General features: G+C 35.6%; 1 protein-coding gene across 1 annotated transcript in view; it reads left to right on the top strand.

The window, feature by feature from the left end:
• The window catches only part of LOC144970691 (protein inturned-like), an 82,191-nt gene that overhangs the window by 56,408 nt on the left and 4,022 nt on the right, over nt 1-21,761 (top strand). Inside the window, exons 3-16 of the mRNA XM_078910591.1 lie at nt 2,571-3,469; nt 13,763-13,848; nt 14,067-14,234; nt 15,003-15,118; nt 16,215-16,304; nt 16,559-16,895; nt 17,639-17,692; nt 17,913-18,200; nt 18,530-18,579; nt 18,842-18,943; nt 19,224-19,464; nt 19,814-19,905; nt 20,653-20,836; nt 21,238-21,407. Of these exons, the coding sequence (XP_078766717.1) occupies nt 2,571-3,469; nt 13,763-13,848; nt 14,067-14,234; nt 15,003-15,118; nt 16,215-16,304; nt 16,559-16,895; nt 17,639-17,692; nt 17,913-18,200; nt 18,530-18,579; nt 18,842-18,943; nt 19,224-19,464; nt 19,814-19,905; nt 20,653-20,836; nt 21,238-21,407 (2,877 nt within the window). The remainder of the gene's footprint in view (nt 1-2,570; nt 3,470-13,762; nt 13,849-14,066; nt 14,235-15,002; nt 15,119-16,214; nt 16,305-16,558; nt 16,896-17,638; nt 17,693-17,912; nt 18,201-18,529; nt 18,580-18,841; nt 18,944-19,223; nt 19,465-19,813; nt 19,906-20,652; nt 20,837-21,237; nt 21,408-21,761) is intronic.

Below are 21,761 nucleotides of genomic sequence, written 5' to 3'. Positions count from 1 at the left end.
TTGCCAAGTTTTAAAACTATTACATCAATGAAGAAAATGTTACATATTCTGAAGAAGTCTTGAGTTCAAGTCTTTACGATATGCCCGGAATCATCTTTATATATCAATAATATATGAAGTTGGAATTTTTCTGGCCAATATATCTATACATTAATGCGTCTTGTCACTGTGTGGTAGGATAGAGGTACAACATACTTCCACTGGGTATGACTATGACGCCTGACCGCGTTCTTCGCGGCTACTTAAGTTGATTGTGTTGTTTCACGCGCAATCTTCCGTGTAAAAATGCTGTCTTTCTGTGGTCATTGATACTGTTTGCATGACCAACGGACTTTATTATGACACGACAAAAGACCAAGCCTCTTCATACTTTTTGTACAAATTGGGCTGGACTAATCCGGTCCTCAATAGATGCATTGAAAGGCTAATAAATGTCCATTCTATTTGTTTGTCATTTTATCTCCGTCTGAATCGAGTATATTATATTACCAAGTTATTTTTTCTTTCTTCCTCATCAATCCACAACAATGAATAACACGCGGTTATCGGAATGAATATATAATCCTATCAATCACAAATCATGTTTATTATTGGTGGAATCCACGTAGCCTGTACTTATCCCGGTTTCAGCGGTTTCAGCTGAAAAAACTCTAAGAATTGCATAATATCACCGAAATCCAAAACTTAAGTGTACATATTTACTTGTCAGACATCCAAAAGCTTTATTCAATATTAGTGTAATTGATTATAATTTCTTTGGTATGAGAGTATTTCCCATGACAATAATGAGACCATAAATATAAAAGTTTGGGTTATCATATTCGTAATAACCTACGTATACAAAACCTTATCTAAACCAAAATAAGTTTAAAACAAATTTCAAAAGGAGATTTAGCGATCAACAAAATCCCACAAATTTTTGAATGCTTCCCATGTTCTCTTTCCGAATGTATTTAAGTAGAATTGAATTTACAGACAAGTATCAACTTGCTCCCTTCAAATAAATTCTATTCCATGAAAGTGATAAAGTACTTCTAACTTAAATTCGAAAAAAATTTTGTTACATCATATTGTTTAGCAACTTGTTTATCAAACTATAACATTTAAATATGATATGTACGGGTGATGATATGTAGTGCAAAGGTAACTAAGCAACAGTCTGCTTCTTAATCGAAAAACCCGGAAAAGCTGCAAGTCAAGGGTCATCAGTCAAAGGTTAAAGGCTAAAGGTTAAAGGATGAACTTCCTTAATGGGGAGGGGGAGGAGGAAGTGTTTTGAAAACTTGACAACTTTGTGAAAGTTTACTAAGTTTGAAAAGAAGAGAAAGAATAGAAAAAAGGTATAATGATTGACACATATTTTAAAATCATAACCTCTCGAATAGTTCTAAGTTTACAATCGATAATATTCCGACTGGGAATAGCAGTCATGCGAATAGCTAAAATGGTTCTGCCTTCCATCCCGTTGTTGTTGTGAGTGACAGTCTGACTTGACTATAGCCTTGGATAGTCTTGTCTGTCGGAAATTGAAAATCATTCGGAAGAAAATTCGCTTGGGAATTTTCATGACAAAACAGAGTTGTTTGTATTGGGCTTTTACGGCATTTTAAAACTTTTTTTTTTTTTTACCTACTCACAAGTTCTCTGGTAAAATGTTAATAATAATGGCGCTTGTCACCGGTTGGTGTCTTTGCAATTATCATGTTTACTCCAGAGACTGGTTGCCACATATTTGCTGTTGTTGTAATGATTATTTATGTTGCAATAAAGTATGGCTTAATATGATGAAGGCAGGACAAGACACCTAGATTGGCATATGACAGAGTAAATCATCTTTCCTTTTTATTTCTTTTTAAATTTCTCACATCGCCAAATGATAAACCTATTTTTTTTTCCTCTTAACAAGAAACCCAATCTATGTATTTTTTGGGTGGTTCAGTAGGATGGAGTCCTGACATGTAACAAAGTCACAAAGAATTTTGAAGGTAGTCAGTGACTTGGTAGTGGCAACAATTGCATAATTGGGCCTTGGTCTTGTATCCTTGGATAAGGCACTTTGTAGACACACCCCAGACCCCCACCCCATTTGACTTTGTTGTGAATGAGTAGAACCTATCTTTAGGCAGTTGCTCATATTATATGAGTAACTGTTATAAAAATATGGCTTGTAATCTATGGAATGGAAATTTGATTCTATATGGCCTGCTGGGTTGATAAATAGAGCATTTTGAACGCCATTGTGAAGGGCAAGATGAGCATGTATGCTCATATTTATTTTTTTATCACTAGACCTCTTTTTAGCTCCCTATCCAAAGGGTAGCAACCAATAGTTATTGTCAGTTTCACACTATAGAAATCGGGATAAATTATGGTTCAATGGGCCTAATGGCTCTGAAGAAACCACTTTTATATCTCTTTTTGGGAGGCTAGTGCAACTGACAACTTGATTATTTTGGTCTGTCGTTAAAAATGAGCATACGAGCAAATTTCCCATGTGATGAATATAGGCTATATATTTTTTTTTATTTTCATATATACATTCAATTTTTTATTCGTTTTCTTCTTTCTAGTTCTGTGGCAAGACCTTCCAGAGTAAAACAAGCACCCCCATGGTTGTCCTCAATCAGTGATGACGGGGGCATATTTCATCTGGAGCTACCAGCAGGAGCCGATGTGACTTTGATCAAGCAAAGCAGCAACGCTGACACCAATTCTGTCAGCAGTTTGGCAATCGGTGCAGGGTGCAATAGTGAAGATACTGGTTACGCCTCTGACCAGGATCCATGGGGCTCCGACCACCAACGAAGTAGTCGTGGCAGTAGTGGTAGCCATGGGAAAAGAAACAAACAAAAAAGTAACAATTATACTAAATTTAATATTAATGATAGTAAAAGTAGCAATCTTGTAAATGACAATGCCTCTGAAAATCTTGCGACTCGTGGACTTAAATCGGTCACTTCATACAATAATAATACAGACAATTTTTGTACCAAAAATTCATCAGATAAACAGTTTGCTAGGAATATTTCATCTACATCAAATCACTCAGCGACTTTAATTGAAAGAGACGATGATGTCGACGATGGAATTTTTCTTAATAAATCTGAGCTGAGATCCAGCACAGCCAGCAGTGTTTCCTATTCTTCCAAAAGATCGGACTGCAGTCGATTGACGGATAAGTCTTTTAAAAGTGTTAATAATAAACAAAATAATTTATTGAGCAGGTTTCAAAAGGTTCAAGAGTGGAAAACGACCCATGTTGAAATTGTTCTCAATCACTCAAAATGCAGAAAGTTAGGTGACATTGCTAGATATAGTTTGTCAGATCTCTGTGACAACATCCTAGGAATCACGCCAGGAACAAATGACTCATCAAATGGGCTTTCTTCAAAGACCCAGAGCGGTCAAGTTTTTGTGAAGTCCTTGTCATCTGATGGTCCTGCTTGTTTGGCTCCAGAAATAACCACAGGTAAGCTTTAATTAAAGCTTCTTACAGACACCAGATATAATTTTAGTTTTAAAATTTATGGTTAATTGATATTTTTGTTTTTAACTTAACTTAGGGGAGGCATGGATGGCTGAGTAGCATATTGTTTTATCTTTTAAATCAAGCATTGCTGAGCTCTGTCAGCATGTGGGTGAGTGACAATGATTGCAAAACACTGGTATTGGCATTGAGTCCTTTCCTCAGACACCGGGAATATTTTAAGTTGTGGTTAATATGTATTTTTCTCATCTTAAAAGATTTAAGGAGGCATTGATTGATGGTTGAAGTATAGTATTGTTTGATCATTTAAGTCAAGTATTGTTGAGCTCAGTCAGTAAGTTTAAAGTGACAATAATTACCAAACTCTGGCATCGGCATTGTCCTTGGGTATGGCACAGATTAAGCTACGTGGCTTAAGTGGGATAGAGTATCTGGCTGTAGCTATAAATGGATATTGTTAATGCACTGGTATGGTATAAAAAAAAAGTAATGAAAAGAAAAAATAGATCTATAAGATTTGTCTTGTTCGGTGTGAAATGTAAATTTGATTTCTATGACTAATTTGGGGAAATAAGAGTAAGACTATAAAGCGCATTGAGCATGGAAGTGAGGTGTATGCTTGTGCTTACTATTAATGTATGTTACAGTGGAATCTGCATAAAGTGAATGCTCTTAAAGTCATCTTCTGTTTAAAGTCAACACCTCTTGTAAATCCTAAATTTTCAGTTCTTTATCTAAGTGTTTTCCATTGATAAAATTTAAAGTCAATCTTGCCAAAAGTCAAATCAATCTGTCTAGTCCGGCGCGGTCAGCTTTATCAGGATTCCACTGTCTACGTACTTTAATTTTTGATCGCTATAAACAACAAAAACAAAAACTCTGAGCTTTATTTATAATGCTATATGTATATAGTCACTATAATTTGCTTAACTTTAAGGGAAGTGGGTTTGTTTATTTTTACAAAAGTTGAAATGATACGAATAAAACATGTTAAAATAGATAGTAAGTAGTGGGAAGTCATGGGTATAGAAGGAACGAATTCGAGGCCACTCAGCTCTTTCTTATTATTTTTAAAACTCAATGTTAGTGACAAGTTTTCACTAAATCACTCAGTCCATTAACGTTAAAGGTTACACACAGTTTTATGTGTAATCTGGCAAGCAGATGTTATGAGTATTTAATCTAATTGCATAGCATCATCTCAAACTGGTATTATGCCGGTGCCAACCCTATGCCAAAAGGTGATATTAAAGCTGAAGGGAACAAAAAACCGAGGTTACAGTTTTTGTGGTACTATGCTGCTAGAAGCTGTGCACTGTAAAAAGTAATAAATACAAATGAATCAAAAGAAGAACAAAATACCAAACACGGAACGTTTCCGGCTCACAACAAAACAATATAAACATAAATACATTACACTGGCTTTTTTTTTAAAGTAACGTATTTATGTTTTCATTGTTTTTTTTTTGTTGTCGGCCGAAGAAGGGTTTTGAGCCCGAAATATTCCATGTTTGGTATTTTTGCTCTTCTTTGAAGCTGTTATGTTCCTTTTTGTTTATTTGGTTTCAGTTTTATTTGTTTTTGTTATTTTTTTTGTTTGTTTGTTGTTTTTTTTCTTTATGAAACTATATCCATTGTCCTCTAAAAAGCATATATATACAGTATTATGTAATTAACCCAAGCTTCATATTTTGGAACATGAATTCAATTTTTTAGCATCTGGACCACCCCGACTTAAAACCGTTTTGGAGTGATGGGTCACGATATAATAAATTGTGAAGTTTAGAAATCAAACAGATTAGTCTCTGGGTGCTACATTCCTGTGTGGCAGGCAATAAGGAGAAGTCATGATCTAGGATTATTGAAGACAATGGCACACCATAGATTTATCACAGATAGATGGGCCCGTTATCTGACAGGCAGGGCGATAAGGTCATAGTTGATAGGTCGGGGGACAAAAGGGATGGACCAAAACTGTCAGAAGACACAATGGACCGCTGGGACTGTCAGTTGAGGGAGATTTAAAAGTCAAAACTATGTTTTGAGAAATTGGAGCCGGGTCGTTAGCTTGATGAAGGTCATAAAAGTCACGTGATCCTGTGTACATATATAATCTATTTCTATGTCTTATCTTTTTCTCTCCCCCCCCCCCCTCTCTCTCTCTCTCTCCCTCTCTCTCTCTCTCTCTCTCTCTCTCTCTCTCTCTCTCTCTCTCTCTCTCTATCTATCTATATTTCTCGCTCTCTCTCTCTCCCTCTCTCTCTCTCTCTCTCTATCTCTCTCTATCTCTATCTCTCTCTGTCTCTCTTACACAAACACACACACACACACACATACACACACACACACACATATTCAATTTATATCCATTTGTTGTAACCGCCTATCTCCATTTCTCATGACAATCAGCTTAGAATGAGAGCGAGAAGGGAGGGGGAGGGGTGTTTGTGTGAGAGCAAGAGACTTATTTTTATATGTATATATATAAATATATCTATCTATCTATCTATCTATCTATATATATATATATATATATATATATATATATATATATATATATATATAGATAGATAGATAGATAGATAGATAGATAGATAGATAGATAAGATAGATAGATAAGATAGATAGAAAGAGAGAGAGAGAGAGAGAGAGAGAGAGAGAGAGAGAGAGAGAGAGAGAGAGAGTAGTTCTGGCTGGTCTTTCCTTCAATGCCTTTTTGGTTCACTCACATAATAATATAACTCTAGTGAGTCCACTATAGAGCCCCTTGCCTCTCGACGACACATTATATTCTCTAAAAACTAGTCTCATGACTAATGGATCGAATTCTTCTCAATGAAATGTTTACTCTTGGAATGATGTGTCATCGTCTGACAAAAAACATTTACATCATTTTATTTTAAATTTAAATTTTGGCCAGAAAAAAAACCCCTTTAGATATCGATCGATTAAAATGATTTTCAAAATGGTTAAAAGTCTTGGTTAAACTTAAGGCTTCAAAGAAAGTATTAGGTTTAAGTCTTTTTGACAGTTTGTGAGTCCTTGTAGTCGGCGGTCATCAGTCCATTTCGATTGTTAAAGGTTTCTGGCCAATCTTCTTTTTTTTTCTTTTTTTTTTTTTTTACTGCAATGTTTTGTCAAAGTACGGCTCTAAAGTGGGCAAATAAAGGATTTATGAATCGTTAATGTGTATTTGTTTATCTTTTAAACCTGTCAAAGGCGGGGTTCGATTTAGGGTGATCAAATCTCAATTATTGTCACGCACATCGTGTTTGTTTGATTTTGTTTTGGTTTCTTCAACTGCAATTCGATTCAAGAATTAGTTGTGTGACAAAGTGCTAGTAGGAGGAAAGTTTCAAAGGAAACCCGCTTGCATCTCATCAACCGGTAATGTCCTTTACGTGACAATAGTTGTTTGCAATTATATGAAGATAATTGATTTTTGAAAAGAGAAAAACATCAGCATCACCGTTAAAGGGTTAAAATTTCAACATTTAGCTACTTCTAGATTATCTCAGACGTCAATGTCTTGCAAATTCCAATCTGTTCCCGATTTACCACTTGTCATTTATTTGATCTCTCGAATTTATTTTGTAAACTTCCGGCGTTTCATGTCAATGTTCAAGTAGCCATGAATACTAAAAATATATACGGTGCTCTAAACTGTCATGTTTTGCGGAAATCAAATGAAATACGAGTTCAGCAGAAATGTTGGTCTTTGTTTTTTTGTGGAAAAAAAAATAATAACTATCTAGGTGTTAAAATGATGATGACGCCAAATTTGAAGACGATATTGTGAAATTGACTGCATAAGTAAACTCTCTCTCTCTCTCTCTCTCTCTCTCTCTCTCTCTCTCTCTCTCTCTCTCTCTCTCTCTCTCTCTCTCTCTCTCTCTCTCTCTGTGTGTGTGTGTATGTGTATGTTTGTGTGCGAGTGTTCTCGTACCTTAGTGTATTTGTATTTGTTTGGGTGTACATAAAAAGGTCTGATATATTATATTTGCTGCCTGTTTTATCTTTCATTCATCAGCACGTCAAGTCTTAGGTATTTGAACCTTATACCAGGATTATTTGCATTAGGGCGACCAGGGGATTTAATGTATTAAAAAGATGCCTATCGCCTAGTGTATTGTACCTCAGTGGTCTATCACTTATTGTCGTGTTCAATAACATTGATAACATTGAATCAAAAACAACAAACAAAAAACTTAAATGAAAATAAAAAATGATACTTAATGATCGCTTTCCGTGAACCAAACACATCAAAGCGCTTTACAGATTATGAATTACGTATCGACATAGGTATCTAGTCAAAATTAAACGTGGAAACAAAATACATATTTTATATTGCTAAGATAGTACTATACAAAATGTTATGGTGTCGTTGTTACAACTTTGATTTTGGTCTTTGATTTTAGGGCTTCTTGTTTGATTGGCCAATTGAACTTTTGACGCCAAGTGTTAGGATTTTTTAAATAAGGTTTTAAAAATACAATAGAACAAAATAAAAGATTAGTAGATATATATATATTATCGATAGGTAGATGAGTATATAAATATATTACATGTAAATAAGTCAATGGATTGGTCGTGAATATTAATGAATTTAGGATGAACTGACGTGCACTTATTTGCAGGTCTGATAATCCAAATTGTTATGGTGTCGTTGTTGTAATGGAAACCGACTCAAAATAATATTGTCCATTACAACAATGTTAAATCTGGCCCACAATTGCGTTCGGTTATCAGACCTTTAGATATGTGAACCTAGGGATGAATCCAACTTTTGGCATTTTTTATTTTGTTTTATTCATTTAGTGAGCACGAAACCCTCGTCAAGAGGGAACTGCAAGTGCCACCCTACCACTATGCCACAACGATTAATGTGTATGTAATCGAGTTAAAAGTTAAAGATACTATCACATTTTTACTTAATGCGCTATTAGGAATTGTCGATTTACCAAGAAACGGAATCAAATGTTTATAGGCGATAGCCGAATGGATATTATGTTCAGATGGTAGCGTTACTGTCCCCTAGGAAGGGGGGGGGGGGGGTGAAGAAGAATAAGGTTGAATTGCACTAGGAATGGTCAATTTATCACGATACCGACATTCAATGTTTGGAGCCCATTTCGGAATGGACATTTTCAGATTGTAATATTAGTGGTTAGAAATGCATACATCCTCTTGGAAGGGGGGGGGGGGGGGGGGGGGGGTGAAGGATGAGGTTGGAAGAGCTACGTTTACCATGGGATTCTAGAAATGGAACTGTGTGTAATCTCCGAGTATCCCATTCTCTCTCCCAGTGTTTGTCATTGTTTCAATGTTTGATACCGTTGGTCTTAGGAATAAGCCTTCTCATATTATGACCCCGTATATCTCAAAGTGAATACAAATTTGCCAGAAACCGTGTAAGTGATGTATGTATACAATGAATAAAACAGCTTTGCAAAATTAACTGGAGACCCAAACACGGAACGTTTTGGGCTCAAAATCCTTCTTCAATCAATAACAAGAACAGTCGAGACGTTTGTTTTGTTGGGGGTTTTGAGGGGGTTGGGAGTTATTTTTATTGTTTGTTTTTTTTTTCTTTTTTCTTTTTTTTTTCTTTTTTTGTTTTTTTTTTTTTTTGGGGGGGGGGGGACGTTGAATTAAGTTTTCATGCCAAAAGGTTTTTTTTTTTTTTTAAATAAGATAAATAATTTTAAAAAAAGAACAACTCTGTTTTGTCACTGTGCAGCAAACCACTCTAATGAATGGGTGGATTCCTGTGGCTGGAGTCTCGAAGATTCTAGAATTAGAATCCTGAATACTGATAGGGCATGAGAGTGACAGCCACTATCTAATGGGGATAAATCGTAGAAGTGGGATAATGACACAGGGATAGAGATAGGTAAACAATAGGATTTGTCCCTCGTCTCTTATTGGTTGGTTCCCATGGCAAGACACTTGACAGCTATAAGATCGCCACAAACACACAGAATTGATACAATGCGGTCTTCGTTTATGTCATTGTTACTATTGTAGTATGTGGTACAGTTGTTGTTATTATTGAATGTTTGGGTGTTGGTTCAGAGCTAAATTTAAATTATGATTGGCGTTTATATTGCCTAGAAATGTTCCAAGTGTCGCCATAGTCACTAACATGGAATAAAACAAAGGGGAAAAAATGCAAACAAACAGGACATTATATATATTATAAACACAAAATCCATGAAATAATAGTGCTCAACTTTTTGATAAAAGGAGTTATTAATAAAATATTTCAAGTATGGTGCAAATCCTTGCTAATTATCAATAATCATAAGTTGATCAGAATTATACTTGAATATATTATTATATATATATATATATATATATATATATATATATATATATATATATATTATATATATTGTTATAGATTTGAAAAAAAAATTGGGCGTAACCCAGTCACCAGTCACAGCACAGCGCAGCAAAGTCAGCAATTGACGATTTTTCACGCTATCGACATTCAGTGTTTGGAAGTCATTTCCGAATGGACATGTTCAGGTAGTAATGCTATTGGTTAGAAATACACACCAAAACTTCTTGTTTTGTGGGGGGAAAATTCGAGGTGCTGAATGTGAAGGCTCAAACCCGAAGCTTTCTCTCGGCTCCTGGTCAAAACAGTTATGATTGGACATGTTTTGAATACATGCTATAATAAAACAAAAACAAATAAAAAACAAAAACAAAAAAAAACAACAACATCAACCGAAAAAAAAACCCCAAACAAACAAGGAAACAAAACAAAAAAAGATAAATAAAACAACTCTAGAGATTGAAGAAAGTGTAGAGACTGTGTAGAAAACAATCCAAAGATTAACTGGGTTGAGGAAATGTCCTCTGCAAATTATTAGATGTGTACATGCTTATTACCAATGACATTATCGGTTTTCCCTGATGGGGGGGGGGGGGGGGGGGGGGGAGTGGTAGAGAATACTAGAAAGACGGAGAGAGAGAGAGAGAGAGATGGGGGAGGGAGTACTCTCTCTCTCTCTCTCTCTCTCTCTCTCTCTGTGTGTGTCTGTGTGTGTGTGTGTGTGTGTGTGTGTGTGTGTGTGTGTGTAACGAAGCAAGGATAATTGGAAAGAACAGGAACAAGAAAGAAGGAAGGAAATTAGAAGACATAGACGTCAAAGATGAGGAATAATGTTATGAGGCTTGTAATAGCGTAATCCTCCTTCCTGCCTTTGAACTTCTGTACGTAAATAAATCTATGGTGCAAATCCTTGCTAATTATGAATAATTATAGGGTTTTTGTCTTAGAGAGAGAGAGAGAGAGAGAGAGAGAGAGAGAGAGAGAGAGAGAGTCATGGGTGTATGAAATCAATACAATGTCTGTTGTTTATCACACTAACTGTAAGCCATGTCATGTGCAGTAACAGTATCAGTAAATGTGATTGATAGTAAACACGAAGGCATGAGATGATGATGCCATTGTAATGTTGATATTGGTGACTGGATGTGTCACAACAATAGATTTATATACACAACAAGGAGACATTCACTGACCGTCTTTTGTATGTTTATGTGTGTGTGTTTATGTGCACAACTAGACATAACCACGATCATACAACATTCCTCTTTAAATCAAGATAGTTGTGGTGTGGTGTTAAAGTTGTGTCAATGTGTCAATAAATTGCTTCTTTCCTTTGTTATAATGGCCGCGCCCTTACGCGCTCGATTTATTATTATTATTATTATTATTATTATTATTATTATTATTATTATTATTATTATTATTATTATTATTATTATTATTATTACAAAAGGTCATCGTTCGACGTGCACATATTTTTGCAGATTCTGATCCTATCCGAGCGCATAAATTATTGGCTGTATTTCACGTTGTTGTAATGGACAACATTTTGAGTTTGTTTGAGAGTATTTTCCATCACAACAAGGAAGGACCCCATAACACTTTGGGTTATCAGACCTGCGAATTAGTAGGCTACACGTCGTAAACGTTCAATAGAGAAAATAAAGCTTCGTGTACATCTTGCACTTGATATCATTTTGGACTGTTTAATGATAAACGCAGCGTTTATAATTTCATGATTTGTAGTGTGACCTAGATATATTGTTATAATTGTCTACCAATGTGCGTGCGATTGTTCATCTTCAAACATGACTTGTGAACCGGGTTGATAGTAAGTGTATCTAGAGGTAGGTTGTGTGTCTTAAGTTTATTAAACATTTCATGCAACTTTTCAATTCCGTCAGAAGGTCCAGATTTCGAGTCTCGCTCTCAACGGCGCATCGTTGAGTACTTGAAGAAGGCTCTTTACTCACATTATCTGGCCGTACTCAGGTGTAAAATGAGTAATCTGGTCGTTAACAGCGGAGATTAATTAATGTAATATCGCCTGAGGCCATATGACTCAACATCATCTTGTCTTACATGTTAAGTGTTACTGTGGCAAGGGACCCTCTGTATAGTGCTATGAGCACATTTAGTTGAGATTATGCTGTATAAATGCTCTATTTTTTTTTAAAATGATTGTTTGTTTTTTGGTTTTTTTTTTTGTTTTTTTTTTTTTTTTTTTTTGGGGGGGGGGGGGGGGTTGTTTTTTTTGTTTTGTTTTTTGGTTGTTTTTTTTCTTTTGTGTTTTTTGTTGTTTTTTTTTTGGTTTGTTTTTGGTATGAAATTTGAAATAAGACGTGTCTCATGAACCCACCGGTTTGTCACGAATTCGCGGAAATCTCCAACATTTCTATAACAGAGGATGGTGTTTCCGTTCAACATTTTGTGATTGATGTTTGGTCAGGTATCCCACTCCTACGTATAAGATGCGTTTTAAAGTAATATACTCACCAGTTTTGACCGGTGAGATGGATTTTAGCGAGAGCTAATCACCAATAGACCGAGTGACGTCAAATTCATTCATTCGATATTTTTATCCAAGATGTGAGATGGTAAGAGTTACGTTTAATATATTGAGTCAACGTCCTACCTACTCTATCCTTTTTGTCCAATAATAATAATAATAATAATAATAATAATAATAATAATAATAATAACAATAATAATAATAATAATAATAATAATAATAATAATAATAATAATAATAATAATAATAATAATAATAATAATAATAATAATAATAATAATAATAAATCCCCTTTATTCATCCCTAAAGGGACATTTTTCTTTATGTAAGTTCAAATTAAATATTTAAGTTTAACATTGAAATTTAATCAATAAGGCCCACCTCGATAAAATAACACTGTATTTTGAGACGATTCTTCACACATGGTGTGTCCAACGTGTACTTATTTACAGGTCTGATAACTCAAATGGTTATGGGCTCATAACTCATTATTGTAATGGAAATACTCTCAAACCACCGTAAAACACTGTCCATTACAACAATGTTAAATCAATCCTATAATTGCGTCCGGTTTTCCGACTCGCAAATGAAGAAGAAGAAGAAAAAGAAGACACTTAAAATATATGTACGTCGGTTGTGTTGGCAGTTCATTGCTTGGTTTGTACAAAAATGTTATGTACCTTCATTTTGACCCCGTGACCTGCACTTTAAAAAGAGCACCAACATTTTTTTTTAATGTTTAAAAGTCCTTGCAACTTCACTCGCTTAATGGATAGGACGAGGAAGTAGAACGTAGAACGGAATGCGCATGCGTGATGCACCAGTCAACAAGACAAATTGTCACGTAATGTTTTGGTATGCAGTAAGAGCAGTTTGTCTGGCTAATTAACCTGTCAGAGAAAAAAAAAAGGGGGGGGGGGGGGGGGGAAGGAGGGGGGGGGAAGGAGCCCTGCAAAATATATGCAAACCATTGAAGAGAACTATGATGATGAGAATAATATTGATAATGATCATGATGATGGTAGGGGTGGTGGTGGTGGTGGTGATGATGATGATGATGATGATGATGATGATGATCCATCACCGCCATTTTATAATTTTCATCGTCATCATCATCATCATCATCATCATCATCATCATCACCACCACCACCACCACCCCTACCATCATCATGATCATTATCAATATTATTCTCATCATCATAGTTCTCTTCAATGGTTTGCATATATTTTGCAGGGCTCCTTCCTCCCCCCTACTTACCCCCCTCATCACCATCATCATCATAGATGTACAATGTTCTACACTATTCGTTATAAGCCTTGTCTGTCTGTGATCCCATGTAAATACAACCAGCATAATCACTGTTGCCATATTATATCTATTTTTGTGTTTGTTTGTTTTTCTGTTTTTTCCTACACAGGGTGTTGGTTGTCAGCTGTCAACGATCAAAAGATGACCTGGGACAACATGAGGTCTGTCCTGTCAACACTGACCAAATTGAAAAAGGTGAATTTGGATGAGTATTTCTCTCTCTGTGTATGTGTGTGTGTGTGTGTGTGTGTGTGTGTGTGTGTGTGTGTGTGTGTGTGTGTGTGTGGTATATCATGTCGTTCTCGTTTTCATTATTGATGTCATTTTTTAAATCATGATTGTCCTCCTCCTCCACCTCCTCCTCCACCACCACCACCATCATCATCATCATCATCATCTTTACATCCCAACAGGCCAAACTTACTCTCAAATCTTTGAGATCAGACAAGTCAACCCTTGACCTCGAAGGCTTGGTCAGCGTGTTGACCTCTGACCCATCCAGTGACCTCCAGACCCTAAACAACGTAGCTGCCTTGTACATATCCATGGATGGCGTTGACACAGAAAATCCACAAGATAATGTAAGTTTTAATCCAGGGAGTCCAACCTCTTGTTACCTGTAAATTAATGATTAAAATTCACCATCATCAACCGCAACCAAAAGCAGTCTTTCATTGGATGGGACACGGGTCTGTATCGCACTTACTTTCTTCCAGATCTAAGAGACCCAGCTACCCAATAATTGTTGGGTGGACAGAGGGGTCAGAAAAATATCTTCACTAAGGTGCTCTACCAACTGAGCTTCTTGTATCCCAAATATTTCTTTCTTTCTCTCTCTCTCTCTCTTTTTTTTTTTTTTATTTGAAAAAACTCCCCCACCCCCCCACCCCCCCACCCCCCCACCCTTAAATAATCCTTTTTTTCTTCTTCTTTTTTAAAAAAAATAGTTCTTAACATGTTTTTTATTGGACGATTAAGTCTGTTTTTTATTCAATGCAACTCAGATACAATGAAATAGTTGGAAATGATGGTAGGATTAACTTGATTGAGGCTTATGTAGATTGCATGGTGCCATGAAAAAAATTAAAATAAAAAATAAAAGTTGAGTATTTATATTATTATACACAAAATGTGCTCAAAACTTTGAACAATGGATCGCAGGCTACAGCAAAAAGTCATGGTGCTTGTAGGGTACTAGAGATATCTTCTTTTTTTTTCCAACAGAGACAACGCAATTCAAGTTTGTTCAGCTTGAGAATCATTTTAACAATTTTTTCGGAAATCAAATTACACAACACTGTTTAGAGGCGATTGGTCAATTATTATGTTTTGTCATCGTTTATTTCCAGGACGGAGTTGTGTACAGTTACCCACAAGGCAAGCAGTCTCTCCATGGATTACACGGCTTGTTTTACACACTAGCCCACGTGGTCAGGGATTTCAACACAGCCTCTACAATTAGAAAGTGAGTAAACACCTTTAGATTAACCCTTTACCGTTGGGTTTTGATGTAAGTCAAGTCTTGGTGAAAACCAAGAGAACGGTAAATCAATGCAACTCTGACTTCATTTGAACGGTACACACTTTCAAATTAAAAAGAAAAAGTAAAAAGCAAACAAAACAAAACAAAACAAACAAACCAAAAAAACCGAAGCAAACAATCCTGAATTTTTATGAAATGTAGTATCCACTAAATTTGGTCAAAGACTTTACAACATTCCCAAGTCAACAGCAACACTTAACATATAGGACTGATGGAGTTACCCACAAGGCAAGCAGTCAGTCCATGGATTAACCGTCTTGTTTTAAACACTAGCATCTATCATGAGAATGTGAATAAGTATCTTTGAATTAACCCATTACGGGTGGTCAGGTTTTAGTTTCATATGACGTGGGATAAAATGTCATTGTTTTCACAAAGAGAATGGTACCAGTGATGCAACTCGGACATCGTCAGGCAGCGAAGCACAGTGGCATGGGCTTTGCTTTTTAACCAGAAGGTACCAAGATCCACTCTGCCATATTGTCTGGCCTTGAGCAAGTTATCTCGCCCAAGCTCTAGAGAATGTTCAAGGTTGACAATTTTCCATATATTTACAGAATTCCATATGTTATAAACCCTCAGCATATTTTCCAGTCACCTGCCAAACGGAAAAAATGCAAGTGCATAATGTCTTTTTACTGGAGGTCAGCACTCAGAAAGGGTCGGTCTATGTGTTTGCGTAAAAGTTCAGCAAATGTTTTCCTCTTGAATTGGCAACCCTGAATGTGAGTAAAGAGTCTTTTTAAAAGGACTCAACTTTGAGTCTCCCTAGATCAGAGTAGAACTTGAACCAGGGACCTACATTTCCCGAGGCGAGAGTGTTTTATCACAAGACCATAAAGCGACATATGTTTTGATTTACTCTATTTTCGATAAAGGAAGTTTTCAACCTCTGCTTGAACGGCCAACTCTGAAAAGCATTTATACATAGAATGAATTGTGTAGATATTTGAATTATGAAGCATTTGATGATTGAAAGTAGTGAAGATGATTAAATAGAAATTTATTTCTTTTCCAGTTCTACAGTGGAAGTGGAGGGTCAACCGGTTCATATATCATATCTACAAGAAGACAGGGATATTCTAGTCTTTGCTATGCCAGCATCTTGGTAAGATTTGGTATTGTTTTTGTCTTTCTCTTTGTTAGGGGGCAGTGTGGCTCAGTGGTCTTTCTGAAGACAAATTTTCACCTCAGGGATGAATAAAGGGAATTTTCTTTTCTTTTCTTTTCTATACTCATTTGCATGGAGCGACCTTGTTAGGGTTTTCTGCTACATAAATGTCTTATTAGTTGTTTTTTTTAACACCTTTTTTTCCACCCCCCTCATCCTTTTTTTATGTTTTTTCTTCCATTCCTTTCCAGTGTTTCAGTATCAGAGTTGAATACCCTTCTGTCGGGATTCTCAAGACTGCTTTGGATCCTCTACGGATCTGTGCAGGCAGCATTTGGCAAAGGGGAGAACTCTGCCTTCATTGACAACATTCTCACCTACTTATTCCGACAGGCTGTATCCACAGCATCCACGAGTCATTCCTCGTTGTCGTCATCCTCACCATCATCTTCCTCATCATCATTTTCAGCATCATGGTCATCGTCTTCACTTTTGAATAAGGACAAATCAGTATCTTTACAGGAAGCGACTCCGCTGATTCGATATTCAAAACTCATCCATTACCTCCCTTTGCCTTTAGACCACCAGGTATGTTTGTCAAATCAATTTGTGACCTATGGCCTCAAAACAATATTATATACGGTTGTTTAGATCAGAAAAATTGAATTTATAGTAAGAGATACCTGAGTTGGGTTAAGTTTTTATGCTTTTTTGAAGAAAATTATGATAATTTTTTTAACTGATAAAAGCTATGATTTTAAATATTTGTCATTTTAGCTATAAAATATTTTTTTAATCATTTGGTTTATCCCAACATAATACTGTTTTGAGGTGATTGGTCACATTTGAAACAATATTTTGGAGAAATTTTTACTATTTATTCCATATTGTCTTTCTGAATTGGACTTTTTAACTTTTTAACATTTTGTAAAAACATGTTCTACTTTGGCACTTTGATGAAAAACTTTGTGGTCATACCATAATACATTTGATATTTGTCTTGATTACGTATCAAATAATTCAAATGACAAAACTTGACAGTTCCTTTTTTTTTTTTTAGATAGAGACGGTTGATTCTATGATTACTAGTTTATTACTAGATTACTAAATGAATAAAAACTTCTCATTTTGTAAGGTAGTATAATTAGCTTTTTTTAAAAATCTCAATTTGGCATGTCTGCAAAATGACAATCTTTCAAGAAAACTAGTTTGTTTGTTTGTTTTTTTTTGTGCCACATGGAAGACAATTGTAAATAATGATTTTCTTCTCTTAATTTTTTAAAAAGCATTTTTCTTGATATCACAATATATTTTTTATGTATGTTTTCCAGATGGTTATTGAAAGAACTCTGAATGAATTTGAATCATCAGACTTTCACGACATGGTGAGTTCTCTTCTCTTTGATTTTTTGACAACAACATAAAAGACAATGATGATGATGATGATGATGATGGTGATGATAACAGCAACCATATAATGATATGAATAATAGTGATGAAACAAATTATAAATATGATGATAATGACCGTTACTTGTAAAAGATAAAGTCTTTATTTATATAATGTTCAAAGATAATTAGAAAAACAATTTCTTTCCTTCTCCAGTCTGAAAGTTTCTATGGCTGCCGACGTCAGTATACCATCCTTGGGACAGCTTACTTTTACTCTGGACAACTGGTCGTCAGCCATCTGGCGCCCTCTGACCTCCGAGACCTTCACCTTTACCTGCAGCATCTTGGTGTCCTTGACCTCATGACCCGCTGTAATGTTTCACAGTTTGTAGCCTGGAGGGAAGTGTTTCCAACTAGATTCTGTCATGAGGTCTCCGAGATCAACAACAGTTTTGGCTACTCCGAGCCAATTTCAAGGTGGTGTTTTCTAGTGGTCGGTCTGGTGAGTTGTCATTTTCTCTGATTTAGATTTGTAGATGCTGTCCTTTAAAGCCTTAGGTCTGCTATTTATACGACCTATTGTCCAAGTCAATTGGGCTTTGGTTGAAGGCAGGTTTAACGTCTAAAGCTCTGTTGACTGGCCTCATTGTCTTCTTCCTGAATAGAGTAGACCTTGCATAAGGCTCGCGGAGACAGAGTTTATCTATCTTTCTGTAGTGTTAAATACATTAACACAGTAAATACAGTAAGGAAAATTCAATACTTTTTAGTTGTACGTTTTATTAAACATGTCTCAAACCTCCATTTTCTTTTCTGTTTTTTTTTCTACAGAATAATGGCTTGTTTTGTTGTTTGTTGGAAACAGTTGGCTCTAGATCTTTGTAAGTTATTGTAATCATCGTAATAAATTATAGAAATACAATTATGGACGAATTAGTGAATAATTTATAGATATATTCCCTTTCTTCTATGACCCATAAATCTCTAAAATTAATAACTTTATCTCTAAATAAAAATATTTTTCTTATATAATTCTTACTGAAATATTGAATATGTATCCATCTGTATCTAATAGCTGTAGTAATTGTTTAATGATATATAAAAGAAAAGTATTTTTCACATTTCCCATGCACTCTTTTTCAGCAAAAAGTCATCCTTATCACCCGATGTGTTCTACGTAGACCAGGCCAAGGCTTGTTTATTGAGAGTTCAGTCCCCTGCTTTGGTGGCGGCCCTCAATGTCAGGTACATATATATATAAATTGATGCATCATACACTTGTTGATTATATAATTTCTTGTCTTCAAGTCTTGAAATATTTGATATTTTTACAAAACTGCATGTGGGTCAAATGTAACTGTCAGTCCAAAACCCTGCTTTCAATGTTTAGTTATTTTTGTTTTGTTTTGTTTTTTATTTAAACGCCATGATCCCTTTTATTTATTTATTTATTTATTAAGTTAGTAATTTATGTTTATGCTTTAATTCCAAACAAGTCATTAATATTGCCATCCCACAATTCCAGAGTGAACAAGGAAAGCCAATCTGCCTTCACAAAGTCAGACTACTGTGCAACCTACATCAACACAACAGGTGGTAAGAATCCCAAACTGTTCAGCAATGAAGGTGGAGTTGTGTCCCCAAGGAAGAGCCACCACGGCAATTTGATGACATCAGCGTACGGAGGGTCTGATTGGTCTAAAACGATGCTGGATGATGGTAGCTTGTCGTCTGCTGGCAGTGTGGTCTCCCATGACATTTACAAGGTAGGAAAGAATTGGATAAGGTACTAAATTTTAAACAAAAAAATTGAATACTAATTGTCAAATTAAAGATAGAAAAAAATAAAAAAGAAAGACAAAATTGACAAAATTATTCATTGCAAATGATTCTTTACGGTTTGCATCAGGACTCGACTCAGGTATTAACGAGTACCATTGGCTATGGGCAGTGATGGATATTTGTAAGTGTTATAAAAAAGGATGTCTAACAGAAGACGACTGGTACAAAATATAAATTTGGTAATATGTATACAAATACATTTTCCAGAAAACTTTTTGAGATTTGATGGTCACGGTCAGTATATTTATTCTTTCTCACATTCACAATCAACAGAGTCCTCGTAACGGAAAGATGTACCCAGCCCAATGTGATTCATTTGACGTTTCCAACAGCCTGTCCGTATCCAATGTGATGCCCCTTCACAGGTACGATTTATTGTTCCAGTAATACTAGTCACCACTTAAAATGATTATTGCACACTCTATTTATTATTTTTGAATAGTTACTCCCATTTTTTTTCTAGCTGAGCTGGTAGAACACTTACTTCACACCTGAAGAGATTGGGATGTATCCCAGCTGAAGTAGGAGGGCAGGGGGGGGGGGGGGGAAATTCTGACCTCCAAGCAGTCATTGAGTAGCTGGGTTTATATTAGATCTGGTGAATAGTACTCTGCAAGGTAGACTACCTTCCTGTTCAAAGGGTAGCAGGCAATTGCTATTGTCTGTTAATTAAGCACTATAGAAAAGAGTTCTAGTCACATTGTGTGTTTTGTTATGTATATGGCAAAGAAGTTTTGCGTGCAATGGTAATGGGTTGCTCCACCACTTGGACAACTATAAACAATGTATGTAGTTTATTATTAAATATAAGAAGACGTGTAGATTAATTGTGACACATTTCTATTGAATGCCATGTGTTTATTTAAAATACTCACAACATCTGTCCTCCAGATATAACATACCAACACACAATACTATGTGTGTAACCTAAATGTTTATAAGTCTGATTGATATGATTAAGTGACAACTAATCAAAAACAATAAGAAAGGGCTGAGTAACGTCAAATTTCGTCCCTTCCATATGTTAGTGAGAACCAATCACCAAACTGACAGTTTAAAAATGATAACTAAAAAGAGCTGAGTGACGTCAACTTCATTCCTTCTTTATTCAGGTTATCCACCACCCGCCACCCAAGTCTGTATCAATATTGTTGTATGGACGGTGTGGAAGGCACTGTCTATCTGGGGAGCGACATGGAAACTTCTGGATTGTTCCACAGTCACTACATCCTTCACAATTTCTACAAATGCTGTCGACAGATACATCAAGTATTTTCAGAATGTGATAATCAGGAGGTAAAAAAATATTCTCTTTTGTTTTGTTTTGTTTTTCCCTTCCAATTTGTTAGATTTTGCATATTATACTTAAAAAGGATATTACCATGTGTGAAAATGTGTGTTTGAAACAGTTCCAGACGAAGCAAAAAGAAAAACATATGACAAAAAAAAATCCTGATTAGGAGATCTGAGGTTTGATCCCCAGTATTGTATTGTTTTCTCTGCTTTGTCTGGTACAGTTTCATACACACCTCGTCATCTTTCTGTCATACACCTTCCCTAATTTCTCTCTTTGTATCTATCTAGTCACATAGTGTGTTTTGTTCTGTAGATGGCAAAGAAGTTCCTACACCACCCATCCTCCTTTCTTCCATATTTGGATATTTCATAATTACACATATTATATACTTCTATTTCAGAATTCCTCTGGCTATCACAATTATGACGATGAAGACTCCTTATACAACCCTCTAACCCCTGACCCTAACATGAGGGGAATGAAGGAGCATGGGATACTTATGACTTTGACCCCTCAACAAGGAGAAGCAACAAATAGCATGAAAGATAACTTAGAATACTGGGTCGTTGGGTAAGTCAATAGACGATTCATCTTTCCAAGAAAGAGGGGTAAGGGGGGGGGGGGGGGTATTTTTTTTTACTAACCTGTCATCATATTCTAACCATCTCATCAAGACAGGAAATTGTTACTGCTACTTTAAAACTCGATGTTAATTTTTTCCCTTCTCAATGACATAAGGACTAATTGTTAGAGAATAAAAATTGGTTCGGTAACAATAAATAGGAATAATTTCTTTTGCCATTTGGCTGTTATTTAGGATTAATGCTTCAGACTTTTACAAAATTTGTAAACAATGACAAAGACAATTTGACAAAAAATTAGAAGGTTTGAACTTTTGGATTGTGTTGTTGTTATTAGATTTTA

Source organism: Berghia stephanieae, chromosome 4 (assembly GCF_034508935.2).
Source record: "Berghia stephanieae isolate SIO BIC M18660-M18661 chromosome 4, UCSD_Bste_1.3, whole genome shotgun sequence".
NCBI lineage: Eukaryota > Metazoa > Mollusca > Gastropoda > Nudibranchia > Aeolidiidae > Berghia > Berghia stephanieae.
This window is presented reverse-complemented; position numbering and strand designations above follow the sequence as displayed.